This window comes from Triticum urartu, chromosome 2 (assembly GCF_003073215.2).
Source record: "Triticum urartu cultivar G1812 chromosome 2, Tu2.1, whole genome shotgun sequence".
Lineage (NCBI taxonomy): Eukaryota > Viridiplantae > Streptophyta > Magnoliopsida > Poales > Poaceae > Triticum > Triticum urartu.
Window position 1 is genome coordinate 723,929,818 of NC_053023.1, and position 14,768 is coordinate 723,944,585.

General features: G+C 50.2%; 1 protein-coding gene across 1 annotated transcript; it reads right to left on the reverse strand.

Moving 5' to 3' along the window:
* Positions 1-262: 262 nt before the first annotated feature.
* On the reverse strand, positions 263-3,422 carry LOC125534377. The gene is made up of 2 exons (XM_048697628.1): positions 604-3,422; positions 263-508 (listed from the first exon to the last, which is right to left on the reverse strand). The coding sequence occupies exon 1, from the start codon at positions 3,237-3,239 to the stop codon at positions 1,071-1,073; it is 2,169 nt and encodes a 722-aa protein (XP_048553585.1). The 5' UTR covers positions 3,240-3,422; the 3' UTR covers positions 263-508; positions 604-1,070.
* Positions 3,423-14,768: the final 11,346 nt, after the last annotated feature.

The window sequence follows — 14,768 nt, forward strand, 5'->3', positions numbered from 1 at the left end:
TTCCATCAGCCACCAATTTTCAAATTTGAAAGCTTGCTTAGGTTTTGAGAAATTACCATCAGTGGACAATAAAATGGGTGCATGATCACTAAGGATAATAGGCAAATTAAGAACTTTAGAATTAGGATAGCACATACACCAGTCTGCATTAACTAAGCAACGATCAAGACGGCGGTAAATAGGATTAGAAGTGTGCTGTTTACCACCCCAAGTATAATCCGGACCACTAAAACCCAAGTCAAAGAAACCGCAATTTTTAACAAGAGAACGAAAAGCATTCATACGAAAGTAATTTACATTGCCATTACAACCATCCGTATCATACAGAACGTCATTTAGGTCACCCATCATACCATGGGAGTACCAATGTTATCATACACAAAAGTGGTAATCTGACTCCAGATGGCATTAGTTTGACGATGATAGGGATCACCATATATACAAAATAAGTAATAACAGAAACTTTAAGGTCATCCGTCCACATAAGCCAGAGACCTCCTGAAGCACCCTAGATGGAACAACAAAAACATTAGAAACATCAAACCTATTAATAAGATCAATAGAACGAACTTTAGAAGATTTGATCTTTGAAACAAATGTTACCTGAGCTTTAGTAGCACGGATCAAGTTGGCCAGAAAGAGCATACGATCATTGCCGAGGCTCCGGCCCATACCTCGGCAATTCCAAGAAATTGCCCTCATGGCGCCCGAGGCGCGTTAGGGCCATGCGCCGCTGCCCAAGAAGAGTAGTGAGCCAAGTTGGTATTCTGCTGGCCATCGAAATTCACCTCATCTATCATGTGGCTACCCCTACGATCAATTGTATCACCTTGACAAGAGGGGCTAAGGTTATCTTGAGCTTCCATTGTGGCCTGAGCTCTGGATCCATTATGACTGCCTCTAAGATTAACATCCATACTCGAGTTGTTGAGGCAATCTTCGTGAGGAGGAGAGAAAGGCCCTAGGCGAGTGTTATCTGAATCTGCTATAAAAGAGCCTGAAGGCGTCCTGATTGGCCATGGATCGTAGCAAGCTGCTTCTTCTTCATTTTGTATCACACAATTTCTGCCCTATTCAGAAGCGGTTTGGAAATCCATGCTTGCCAAAGACTTACTGCTGCTTCCACACATAAGAGTGCTATTGCCCATTTGACTGGCATAACTGACACGGTGCCAAGAGGCAGAACCAGTACGATGGCAAGTAAACCCACTGAGATTGGGACGGATACCTCCAGCTCCTCCGAACGAGGAAGTTTCCCATTTGCTAGGCCCAAATCGACCGCGGCCCCCCTTAACTGCTACGGATCGAGAAGAGACAAGTTTATTACCGGCAGAGAGAGAGGTAACTCTAGTAGGAGCACGAGAGACGGGTCCGGCAGAGGCAGATGTGGCAGTACCCAGATGTCTACTTGGAGCTGTGGGACGGAGCATAAGAGGGCCAGAGGGAGGAGCTTCGAGGACACCCGATCCATCGAAACCATGCCCCGAAGACCGAGGACAGCGTCCGACTGGATGCACCACCGCCCCAGATCCGACTTGCTCTTGATCCGAGCCTCCATTGCCAAGCACGCCAATCCTCTTCGGAGGAGGCATAGTCAAACCAGCAAGCGAAGTAGATGGCCTCTTGGGACTAAATTTTGGAGAGGATGGTGGAAGATGGTGAGATGAGGAAGGAGAAGCGTTGTGAATGGAAAGTGGAATAAACTGTCCCTTCTCATTAGGTGATTTGTCTTCCATAGCAGAGGAAATTGCAGTAGCACAAATAGATTGAGTGAATTGTGTAGCAGAATTAGCAGGTTCATGCTGACGAGTGGAATCTAGGACTGAAGACAAAGGGATAACAGGCAAAGGCAGAGTAGAAGTACTAGACTGTCCTAAAGACATTTGACTGGGTTGAGAGAGCTGCAGCCCCATATCTAGCCCAAACTGCTGTCCAAGAATGTTTGATTCCTTAGCAGGCATGCACGGGGGATTCAGAAGAGAATGTGATAATGGGACAGACTGACTAGTACTCTCTTTCTGAGCCAAGACAGACAAAATAACAGACTGGTGAGCTGGAGCTGTACACAGCTGAACTGTACTGCCTCCTGTGTAATTGCACCGCTTATCTTGTAGATCTTCATTAATTTCAGTAGGTGCAGTCAAACTAACTCCAACTGAATTCACTGCAGCACCGCTTTGACCCTGAGCAGCTTGCAGCACATTCTGAATCAGCTTATTATTTTCCTTATGAACCCTTACTGAAGAGTCTCCCTGAACTTGCATCTTGAACCTAGTTGGGGAATTTTGTAAAAACAGTTTCTGCAAACGAGCAAGCTGTGGATTCTGAAAGGTTGAAAAAGAATCAAACTCCTTCTGCATATCAGATAAAGATTGTTGCGGTATGAGATCCATATTAACCATCCACTGTCCAAATCTAACAGATGGAATTTGATCCAGAGAAATTTGCAGCCTATGCTTAGAAATAAGCAAGTTGTTTCTGGTAGGGCAATGCTGAACTGAATGAAACATCACTCCACAAAAAGTACAAATACGACCAATCCTCTCATAGAACAGGTATACCCAAGCATGAAGATCTTTATCAAAAGACACCCAAATCTTATCTCTAACTGGAACATTTACCTTAGCCTTGATTGTACCCCACATATAGTCTGTCTTAGCATGAAGCATAGCCTGGCTAAATGGGTGGAACTCAGAAATCTGACCAACACTTTGCAAAATCTTGTTAAGAAGCTCAGGAGATCTAAATCTCATAGGAACACCATAAACACGAAGAGTAACAAAGATAGCATCGAACTTATAATCCTGAATATTCCTACTCTGTTCATCTGGGTCCATCCACTCAAGCAAGAAATTATCTGAGCCCATACTCCAAGGTTGACGAGTAATCACAAACATGGCTGCCTCCAAAGAGCGAAAATGGGCAACAAATATGTACCTGGAGAGCTGTGAGATTCCATGATAATTATCTCTCCAAGCCCTGGACATAGATTGCTGCACCGCTTGAAGAGAAAGCACTCTTGCAGATCCTCCGGTAACAGCAAGCTTCATAAAGATATTATACCTTGCATCCTGCTCATGATTTTCTTTACTTTGCTCTGCTTGAATATGAAGCACTTCTGGATCTTGTATGGATAAACTTTGCATGCTGAGCTGAATCCCAGGATCTGGCTGTATAGACTCACGAGGCAGCATAAGCACTCTATTTTCTTGCTGCTCATCCAGATCTTGGCCATCCATGAGAGAAGGAGAGAGAACTGGAACCCAAAAACAAGAAAGGAAAAGCAAGTAGAAGACCAAGAGAGGCAAAAGAGGGATTGGATGGGAATGAGGAGAAGAAGTGAGAAGAGAAGAAAGATGTGGCCGAGAAAACAAGGTGAGGACAGAGGGGAGAAAGCAGGGCAAGAGCGGCAAGACGCCAGACCGAACCCACGTGCCACTAGCTAGCTCTCCTGCTGCTCCTCGCACCCTAGCTTAGTTGTACCGATCCGTGAGTGTCGAGCAAGAGGAACAGCTCAGGCAGAGGCCGGGTTCGACATGGAATTACGGATGAGTTCTCTTCTGCGAGTGGTAGTCATTTTGGTTGCACTTCCTACCTGACTTGGGCCTTGGCGCTTTGGTGTTTGGCTTAGACGATGTCACATGATGTCGCATTTATCTTGTCCCAATCCCCAAACTCTAGCGTCTTTTTTGTTTTTTGGGTTTCAACCTGGTTTTTCTTATTAGCCGCGGAAGTTAGGTTTTTGGTCCGGATTTTCTTATAAACTAGGTCATCTCTCTTCTTCTTGATGAAATGTAGGACCGCCTGCCCTCGTGACGAGGTTTTTTCAGAATGAAAAAAAAGTAGTGAGGGCATCTTCAACGCAGTGCCGCAAAACAGACTCACTATCCGTCCATGGATGCGTCCGACTCGACCACAGACACGGATACGGGAGCCGGCCATCCAACGTCATGCCTGAAGCGTCTGTGTGCAATTGAAACGTGAATTGAACAAACCAGGAAAATTTGATGCAAACCGAATGATTTTTACGCAAACAAGACCTAAATTCATGCAAACTTCGACATACTACAGTTAAACTATACAAGTTCAAATAATATTAAAAAAAACTACGTGAGCTACTAGATGGTAACCTCGTAGGGTGGCTCCTCCTTGATGGGGTGGAGAGGCGGCGAGGGAGGTGCCGGACCGTGATCGTGGAGCGACCGCTCGAGGAGGAGCTTCAAGTGTTGCTGGTACTCATGGTCCATCGCGGCGGCTGCTCCTGCTCCTCCTCGTCGCTAGGGGAGAGCATGATTTCCTCCTTCGTTGATGGGGCGGTGGAGGAGTTAGACCCAGGAGAATGTGGGCGACGACGCCATGATCCAGGGGAGGGAGGGAGCCGGATCCACCTGCCGAAAAGCATGCAAAGTAGGACCTTCACAGAAACCTACTTTAGGTTAAATTTGTTACAAATGCCAATGGAACTTCATGTTCTAGTATCTCATTTGTACGCCTCAAAATGTTCACTGAAATGTCATGCACTGAAAAAGTCTATATCTGATTTTTACATCTCAAAAATTTCACCGACAATGCCTAACATTGTAAAGATAATCAACATACTATTTCTCCTTCATTTTGTAAATAAAATATGTGCAATTTTAAATAGTATTCATGCATCATAAAACATATTCGTGTAATTTAAAAAAATGTCATGTAATTTTAAAATTGTTCACCCTTTCAAAATTGATTATGTTATTTAGAAATTCTTCGCACATTTTATAAGAAGTACCTTGCAAATTCTAAAGTGTTCTCGATTTTTTCAAAAATGTTGGTGTAATTCAAGTGTTTGATGTGTTATTTTTTATATGACAAAAATTGAGACTCGAGAAGGCAAGAAGAAGAAAAGCAAAAAAGAAAGGGGCAAAGAAAAGAAACGAAAAGGGAAATATGACGACAAAAGAAAAGAAAAAACAAAGATAGAAAGACCAGGTCCATGATGGGACAAGGAAGGAGCTCAACTACTAGGGTCTTATGAAGGTGAACCCGGGCGCACGTCATCCAGCCAGATCGGATGGCTAGGAGAGCCCACGAGAGGCCCCCGCGGCAAGCCATCGTGTAACAGACAGCGTGGAGGGCATTCTCGCCCGCAAAAGGCCCCAAGAGTGCGGGTACTCTAGCATCATTTATAGGAGTAATTTTTTATATCATACACTCTATATGCCAAGATACGTGATGAAATCTGTTTTAGTAAGCTCCAACCCACCGACATGGACATTAGAGTTGCAGATGTCATAACCATATGGCATTTTACTTGATGTTTATGTTGCCCTTGGTACTTTCACTTACCCTTATTGATTTTGTGGTGATGGAAACACCTTAGGATGATCTTTGTCCAATTATGTTTGGAATACCTTGTTAAACACCGCAGGAGCCAAGATTGTTGCAAAAGGTAAGTGGTTTCTCTCTGTTTTGGAGAAGAGGAAAGGGAATTTCACTTGTCGAGATTCAAAAGTCATCCAGAACCGAGGGAGTATGATGGCAGCGAGGATAAAACAATAACACAACTCATGGCTATTTACTTTGGGACGCCGGAAAACGAGTTTATGCGGAGTCTTGCGGAATATTAACAAGGCCCCAAGGACTTTATAAAGATGGAGATTAATCAACACCTTAATGAGGCGCCCTTTTAGGATCCAAAAAGTGAAACATTTCAAGTTGCTGGCAACTCTACGATCGGGTCCATGTGGCGGTGGAGAAGAAAAGGGCGGGAATTGCGTTGGAGAGTGCTATTGTCCGATGCGGAGAGGGTGCGGAAAGCGCAGGCTTTGGCACGGAAAAAGTGCGAATGTGGTCAAATATGTGAGCTTCGTGTCGATTTTGGATGGGCCGACGGTGGTGTCAAGAGGCGTACGTGGCAGATGCCCAGGCTCACGCAAAGCCCCAACCGAGGTACCGCGTTGGACGACATAATACGGGGGTCAACGTGTCCTAAGCAGTGACGATGGCATGAGCGTGCTTGTCGAATCGAATTAACAGCCACTGAGGCGTTGCCTCTCCTCATGCTGCTTCTGCTGCTAGCACCAGCAAGCAAGGCAATGCCGTGGCTGGGCAAGCAGGCGAACCATGGACGAGCTGCAAGTCAGCAGCAATTAACTGAACACCACGAATGCCACATGAATTGCTGCCTGCACACCAGCCGGACGCAGCGCTAGAAGAAAGATGATGAATTGACTCCAGCCCGCCGTGCACCACGACCCGACCCGCATCGGCGAGCGCCGCGACAAAAGCCAGCCAACAACACATGCAGGGACGTGGGATATGATAGACCGCTGGTCCGGCCTGGGTACGTACTACACAGAGGCTGGGTGATTTTGTGAGAGGCATCAAATCAAATCAGATAAAGAGAGGGCCGCAAACACAAGTGTATATGTGCATTTAAAGTGTACTAGTACTAGTACTAGTACTAGTAAATTAATTTCATTTGTTCAGATGAAAAACATTGTAAGTAATTCTTCTCTTCATGCCAAAAGAACTTGTCTCTTGAGCTGATTAACAAAGAGCTAGCTGACTGTTCTGAGAGGCCAGCACAAGTCCAAGTAACGGCAGCTTTTTTTTTCGTTTCGGAGTAGTAGCTGCAGGCTTTCTTGCGGGGCCATGTACGTAGTAGCCGGACGCCTAGTAGGTACTACAGCATGTGGCAATTAATGAGGTGGTAGTGGTAGAATCTCCGTGGGCGCGCACCTGTTGTGATTTGGTGTGGGCAAAGCAAAGGCTATCTGAAGAGTACTCCTACTAGGCATGCAGCTAGCGACAGCTAGGGCCATCCCATATGCGGTTTGCATGCATGCTCTTGTGCCCTCAGCTTTTCCCTCCCTGTGTTTCCCACGGGTGACTAGGGTTTGGGACACGGCTTTGGTGGACCTGGCCTGCCCTGCACTTTGGACGAGTTGCCTTGTACTTTGCTCCTGGCAATGCAATGCATGCATGCATGTACCGTGTCCGTGGCGTGCCACTTGCTGCGCGCATGCATGGTGCAGTGCAACGCGAGACACTAGGCATAGTATAGTGAATGCAGTGATGTGTGATCGCCGATTGAAATGACCCCTGGCATGACTTGACATACAACGCATAGCCGCTTCAACATCTACTTGGGAGGTGTGCGCATAGGCCCTGGGGAACGTGCGTGGAGTGGAGGCCGGCTAGGGCTAGCGGAGTGAATCTTGTCACTCCAACGTCCAGTGATGCGGTGCGTGCGAGCTAGTAGCGTGGCCGGGAACGCGGCTAGCATAGTGCATGGCCTTTGCCTTGGTGCAAAAATCGGCATGTTTGTCACCCTAGCTAGCTTAGAGCATCTCCAACATAAACGCTATACGAGCGCCAGCGCCGTGCGGTATAAAAACTCTTAGGCCTTTTTTGGTTCATAAAATAGAAATATTGTAGGAATAGGAAAATCATAGGAAGTGAGATGACATGCATCTCAATTCCTGTTCCTATAAAAAAATATGTCATTTGATGCATAGGATAAGAATTTTTTCATTGATTCTTAGCTAATGCTTTTTTTCCTTCAAAATATGAAGGATTGATTCCTATCCTATATAAAAATAAAAATCCATTCCTACAAATCAAAGGGCTTCAAAGAAAATTTTCCTATGCAAATCCTATCCTACAGAAGTCATATGACATTCCTATAAACCAAAGACCAAAGGAGGCATTAGTTGTATACCGATCCGTCATCCGTGAGGAGTGGTCGAGCAAGAGGAACGCGTCGTGGAGTACCAGGAGTCTCGTCGTGTACGTGGATGCAACGGTCACAAGGCAAAAAAAAAGAAAACCGGCGACGGGCGGGCTCGCTGGCTGGGCGACGGTGAGGACCGTCGATGCCACGGCATCGTCATCTTGACAAGACGGCGATGGTGTATATATGTGACATTATTTATTTATTAGAGCATCTCCAACAACTAATTAATGTTGCATCGATCGGCCTAGCACTTATGCATACTACCTATGTTTCTAGCCCTAGAGATGATAGGGAGTAGTACGTACTATGCAGCAAGCCGTCCGTCGAGGAAGGACGCAAAAGTATCAGTACGGACAGGAGAGACAGACATGTGCGGCTCCCAGGAGATGCGTTCCCTTGTTGCTTTTGCTCGACGACAGGTGCAGCTCCCAGCCCAGTCGCAGGAGACGCGACCAAAACCACATCCATGCCGCGCTCAACCTTTTGACTCGCAGCCTGGTCTGGTCCTCCCAATAGGAGTATTGTATTTCCACTGTTTGAGACGAGAAGAAGACCCTGTCGTCTTTCGTTTTGGTTGTGGCCCTCAGGCACCTAGAAGCTTCGAGCGACCCCCAGATGAAGTACGGAGGAGCACCCACGGGACGGGAGCACATGGAAATTTGAAACAAGACCAAATTTCTTCCGAGGCAAGAAACGAGCCTGACACCCGCACTACCCACTCGGCTGCTGCAAGGCAAGGAGAGACGCCGTCCTCCCCATCCCCCACCCCCACCGTCTCCCTCCTCCCTCTCCCTCCAGAATACATCACCCAACGCGCCCCCAACCCAACCCCTCCCTTCTCCCACCAACCTCCCAAGACCTAGGGCAAAAACCCCAAGCCACAGCCATGGCTTATCCCTTTTCCTCGACCGCCGGGGCCGTGCTCCTGCCCGTCGGCCACCCCACCTCCCGCTCCAGCTCCGGCGGCCGCCTCCTCTCCTTCGCGGCGTCGGAGGACCGCAAGGTCTCGGGCCTCGTGGCTCTCGCGCTGCCGGAGGGCGCCTCGGGCCAACACCTCAAGCGGAAGCAGCGTCGTCGCGCTCGAGGTGCCGGAGGGCGCCACGGCCTGCTGGGGCCTCCTCCTGCCCGTCAACGCCACCGACAGCTCGCGCGGAATCACGCTCGTCGCACTCGCCGTGCCGGTGGGTGCCATGGATCTCATCCCGTCCAAGACCATGGACGCGTCGCGCGGGAGCGGCGTCGTCGCGGTCGTGGTGCCTGAGGGCGCCAACGGCCTCCTGCTGCACGCCAACACCACCAACCAAGACAGCTCGCGCGTCATCAGCCTCGTTGCGCTCGCGGTACCGGAGGGCACCATGGATCTCCTCCCGTGCAACACGATGGAATTGGAGGCGTCTCGCGGGAACGGCCTCGTCGCGGTCGCCGTGCCGGAGGGCGCTACGGGCGGCTGGGGGTTCCTCCAAGCCAACACAACCAAGGGCTCGCGCGGGAGCGACCTCTTGGCGCTCGCGTTGCCGGTGGCCACGGGCGGCCGCAACCTTCTCCAGGCCAACAACACCGAGACATCGCGTGGGGACGTGCTGGCACTCGCGATGCCGGCGGGCGGCTGGGGCCTCCTCCCCGCCAACAAGACCACCTCGCGCGGCAAAGGGCTCGTCGCGCTCGCGGAGCCGGCGGGCCGGTGGGGCGACGCTCCCTGGGGGCGCTGGTACGGCGGGGGTGGTCGGGGATCGGGCTCGTCCCGCACCACCAAGACCTCGCGCGGGAGCAGCGTCGTCGCGCTTGCGGTGCCGGAGGGCGCTACCGGCGGCTGGGGTTTCCTCCAGGCCAACACCACCAACTGCGCGCGTGGGGACGGCTTCATGGCGTTGGCGTTGCCGGAGGAGGGCGCCACGGCGGACGACGTCAGGGCGTTCTATCGTCAGGTACGTTCTCCGTATCGATTGCAGCTCTGTGTGTATCTCGCGCTACTTGTCCGTTCTCCTTTGCCTGCTGGAGCCTGTGTCCATGGCCGTCGACAAGGGGGGGGCCAAAGTGGGCGACCGCGCAGGCCCCCAAATCCTAGTTACTCCCTCCGTCCGGAATTACTTGTCGGAGGAATGGATGTATCTAGATGTATTTTAGTTCTAGATACATCTACTTTTATTCTTTTTTAAGACAAGTAACGGAGGAAGTATATACATACGTATATGCCTGTTCGATATCTGCTGAATCCAATCGCTAATTAAGTCGTGACATGGCGCCATGTTTCGCGTGGAGTAATCAAGCCGAGGCGTCGCGCGGCTTTGCCTTACGCCGCCACACTACCACATCGCCGTAGAGCATTTTTCTCCCGTTCAATGTGCGCCTTCGTTTGCCGCCCAAGTCCGAGTCTGCTTCTTGTTGTTGATACATGCACCGCTGTAGGAAACTTTATAATTTCTACTATGCTCCTATCAATACGCCCTGTCAATAATTGAATTACTTGTCTTGTTCATACCACAATTATAAACATAAACAGCAACGTGTGCCTGATTTTTTGTTCCAGAATTATTTCCCCGGTGAGCTACTAGTAGTAGTATTTTAGTTACGCTATATCGGGCCATAAGGGAAGATCGGTAGTAGGACAGTCCTGACTTATGCGGAATTTCTAATTTTGTCCTCGCATGTTTAATTGCCATGACGGCATTCATTGATCTACCATGTATTTATTCTCAAACCATCGATCAAGCATATTGAATATTGAAGAATATATAATTAAATGAAATTATAATCTTGTTGCAGTATCAGCTTTTCGAAATTTCTAAAATTTTGGGCCTAATTTTGTGTTCCGTTCCCGGGCCCCAAATGTCTGGAGACGGCGCGTGTCAATGCGTGCCCTCTCTGATTATTGTAGGAATACCTTGTACTAGATGTCTGTGTATCTTGTGCTACTTGTCCGTTGCCTGTTGTAACTTGTTCAATGCATGCTTTCTTCTCTGATTGTAGGAATTCACCAAGGGTGTTGACAAGATCGGGAGCATCAATAGCTACGCTCTCTTCGGACACCCCGAGATCCTGGAAGTTGCGGCAGAAGCCGCTGAGAGATGCATCCAAGTTGTTGAGCGTTTTCTCCCCATGGTGGTCGATGAGTTAGCTGGCTACCCTCCGTCATATTCAGTTGTCGAGTCCGCTACAGCCCATAGCGTTCGCCTTGTAAAGGACTGCCAGGTCGTCATTGCCGAGTGTAGGGAGGGGTATGTCCGGGAGAGTCCACTGCTTGATGCCCTTTATCACTTCAAGATGCCGTCTGCCGGGTTCATTCTTGATATGGACTTGGGCGGGGTCCCCGACACCCCGAAGCCGTTCATCACCATCATCTCGTCCCCAACAGAGGCAGAGAAGGTGGCCTACTTCAGAGGTGTGGCAGATGAGTTCGAGAAGTTGACCCGCATCATTGAGTCGCGTTTGGAAGAATGGATCAGTTCCGGAAGTCAACTGGGTGGTACGAGTGGAGTGTGATCTCCTCGTACGACGACGAGTAGAGGTAGACTGTCCTTCTACATCCAGTTATGTATGGAGATTTTTCATGATCAATGTGTATGGAGAGCTGGGATGCGGATCCTGAGGAGGTTCCTTGTGTGTTTTCATGAAATGATGTGGTGACGTGCAACTCTAGCGGCCGGAAGACTAATTACCAGGCTTAATTAGTGATTTAATAGTGTGCTGCACCCCGCTACAAGCCCGATAGCCCATCGGCTCAGGGCAATCGTGGCCTGGAGTTAGTTTCTTGCAAGACCATACGTACGCAGTCCAGGGCTGGCAGCCTGTTTGAGGAGTCACCGCTGAGGCGTACCTTAGGCTGACAGAACAAAAATACCTATATAAAGTGTATCTTGATGAAAAAGTTACTGAAAGTTGGACGAAGTGACTATGACATACCTCCGGGGTGCAGGCTTCTCCCTCCCCATCGCGAGGTTGTCGTCGTTTGAATCGTCGGGGAAGGTGAACTTCCCCGACGGGGCCGGCTTGCAAGCCGGCTCCGACAAGGCCCTTCGGGGCCTCCTTTCGAGGCTTCTCCCTCCCCATCGCGAGGTCGTCGTCGTTTGAATCGTCGGGGAAGGTGAACTTCCCCGACGGGGCCGGCTTGCAATTAATAAAGCCACAAGGCAACATCCGCACAAGATTTTAAATGTTACAGACCAATAAAACATAAGTTCCTCGGGTTCGACGTCCCAGCAAAGGCTAAGCAACAAGCAGTTTTAAGGATCACAAAAGCAGAGCAAAGCATAAAGCTCAACGCAAAAGACTCAAGCTGGCGGTCCTCCTTGTCGCGACTTCACCATGCACAATTTGATCTGCTCCATAATCTCGGTCATGCGGTTCTCATCACGCTTCTTCTCCAACGGCGCCCAAGCCTGTAAAAAAATGTGGCATTTGAAGATAATATCAGCTGGGGTGGGCAGGGAACTTGTGCTCTATCGTGATTTTGTTTCGCACTAACCAAAGCGACCATAGCAGCGCCCCTACACAACGCCAAACTACCCTTGCATTAGTACCCCTCTGTGCCGAAAGCAAGGTCAACAAGTCATCGCTAGACTGAGGGTTCCAATTCTGCTTGAAGGCGTTCCTAACCGCACTCCACGCAAATCTAGCAAGACAACAACCGAAGAACACATGGTTTGCGTTTTCCCCTAAACCGCAAATGGCATATGTTCCGTCCGCCGGCCCGTTTCGTTTGGCCACGTTATCCGAGGTTGGAAGGCGGTTGCGGAACATTTGCCACATAAAAATCTTGATCTTTAGGGGGATGCCGACCTTCCATAGCCCCCTAGCCATGTCTAGCGTGTTGCCCTCAGTTAACTTATCGTATAGAGATTTATTCGAGAACTTTCGGGAGGAGGTAAGCTTCCATACAATTGAGTCATTCTCTAGGCTAAGGTTCCGCCCATCAAGGTCGGCCACCATCGCGGCCCAGCTAGCAGCCTCCCCTGTCTCTAGTGCCCGAAAGAAGGTTATCGCCGGAGGGTGAACTCTCAAGGGGTCGGCCACCAGAATGTTAGTGTCCGTGGCAAGTTGGTATAGCTCCGGATGGGTTTGCCACAACGGTGCTTGACCCCACCAACATTCAAGACAAAACCGCGTGGACGTGCCATTGTTAACACAGAACCAGGCTCCAACTGAGAAGGCCGGTCTCACTGCTTGGATCCCATTCCAAAACGTCGAGCCATTGGTTTTGGCCTTGAAAAGATTTCCATCCGGGAAATATTTCACCCAGAGGATATCAGCCCAGAGTCCCGACTCATTTTGGGCGAGGCGTCACCACCACTTGGTGAGCAAGGCAACATCATGAGCTTAGGATTCGTAATGCCCAAGCCTCTGAACTTGTCTGCACACCGCAGCCCATTTCACCAAGTGGTATTTGCGCTTGGTCCCGGTTCCTTACCAAAAGAACCGAGTTCGCGGGGTATCAAGCTTAGTGTGGACACCATCCACGAGGAGGAACATCCCCATTGTGAATAGCGGGAGCGAGGACAGACTCGAATTGGTCAGGATCAACCTAGCCACCGAAGACATAAACCTACCTCTCCACGGGCTCACTCGGTTGGCCACTTTGCCATAGAGTGGCTCCCATTCAGCAATGGTAAGTTTCTTGTGCGAGATTGAAAGGCCAAGGTATTTGATCGGGAAGCTCCCAAGCCTGCAATTAAGCAAATTGGCAATTCGCATGCTATCTTGATCAGCCATCCCAATGGTGATCACTTCGCTCTTTAGGAAATTCATCTTAAGCCCCGACAAGATCTCAAAAGCGAGAAGCAGTAACTTGATCGAGGCGATACTATGGTCATCGGGTTCGAAAAGTAACATCGTGTCGTCCGCGTATTGTAGGTGAGTAACACCGCTTGGACTAAGGTGGGAAACAAGCCCTTTAATGTGTCCCGCAGCTCTGGCTTTGTTGATCATGGGCCGCAAGAGCATTCGCAACAAAATTAAAAATCAGTGGCGAGCTCGGTTCTCCCTGCCGAATGCCATGTTTTTTGTGGAAATTTTTTCCCATTGTACCATTAATGGTTACCGCCGTGTGCCCACTATACACGAGGTGCATGATGCGGTGCACAAATCCCGCCTCAAAGCCCTTTTGAGGAGGACCTCTCTCACAAACTCCCAGTTCACGCGGTCATAGGTGCCGGGGCTGCTGATCCACGGGCACCTATGGGACCGGCGGACCGGGTCCCTTTTGGTTCGGCGGGGGCGGAGGTCGCGCAAAGAGCAGATCGAGGCGAAGCACGCGGGCGATTTACCCAGGTTCGGGCCGCACGGATGCGTAAAACCCTACTCCTGCTTTGTGGTTTGGTATTGATTTCTAGCTCGGGAGCGCGGAGTGCTACAGTACACACCGGCGGCTAGCAAGACCGAGCGTGAGGGTTCGAACTGGCCTCTCTCCCTCCCCCCCGTTGCATACGGGCCTCCTTTTATATGCTCAAGGGGTTACCGACATAGCAGCGGGGGCAAGGGGCAAAAATGGAAAGGTGCTATGGTAGGCACAGCTACCTGCTACAGTGTTATCATACCTAACCCTGGCGGCAGGGGACAAGGGCATTAATTGCCCGTCTGTGTCGCCTAAACAGTACCGAAAGGCACCGCTAGGGACGCCACCGTTTGCCACGATGGTTATCTTGTCAGCGCCTGCTTGCCACCTCGCACCCCTAGCTGCACGCCCCCCTGCCACGTGTGCTTGGGAGGGTCCTAGAGCGACACGTTGGCAGGTGAGCTGGAGCGCGGGCACGAAGCGGGGGTTTCCCGCGGCAAGTTCCTTGCCGCGGTCGTCGTCTTGTCGTGTGCGGGAGCTTGTCGCTCACCGGGCCTTGCTGGGACGCGTGGTGCGCCGCGGCAAGCTTTCTTGGTATGCCTGGGTTGGCCTTCCCGGCAAGCTCCTCTTGCCGGGGTCTTGTCTTCTTCCCGGCCAGCTCCTCTTGCCGGGGCCTTGGTTGGCCTTCCCGGCAAGCTCCTCTTGCCGGGGCCTTGGTTGGCCTTCCCGGCAAGCTCCTCTTGCCGGGGCCTTGGTTGGCCTTCCCGGCAAGCTCTTCTTGCC

Coding starts and splice junctions, on each gene's coding strand:
- LOC125534377 (XM_048697628.1), bottom strand. CDS start 3,239: ATGGATGGCCAAGATCTGGATGAGCAGCAAGAAAATAGAGTGCTTATG.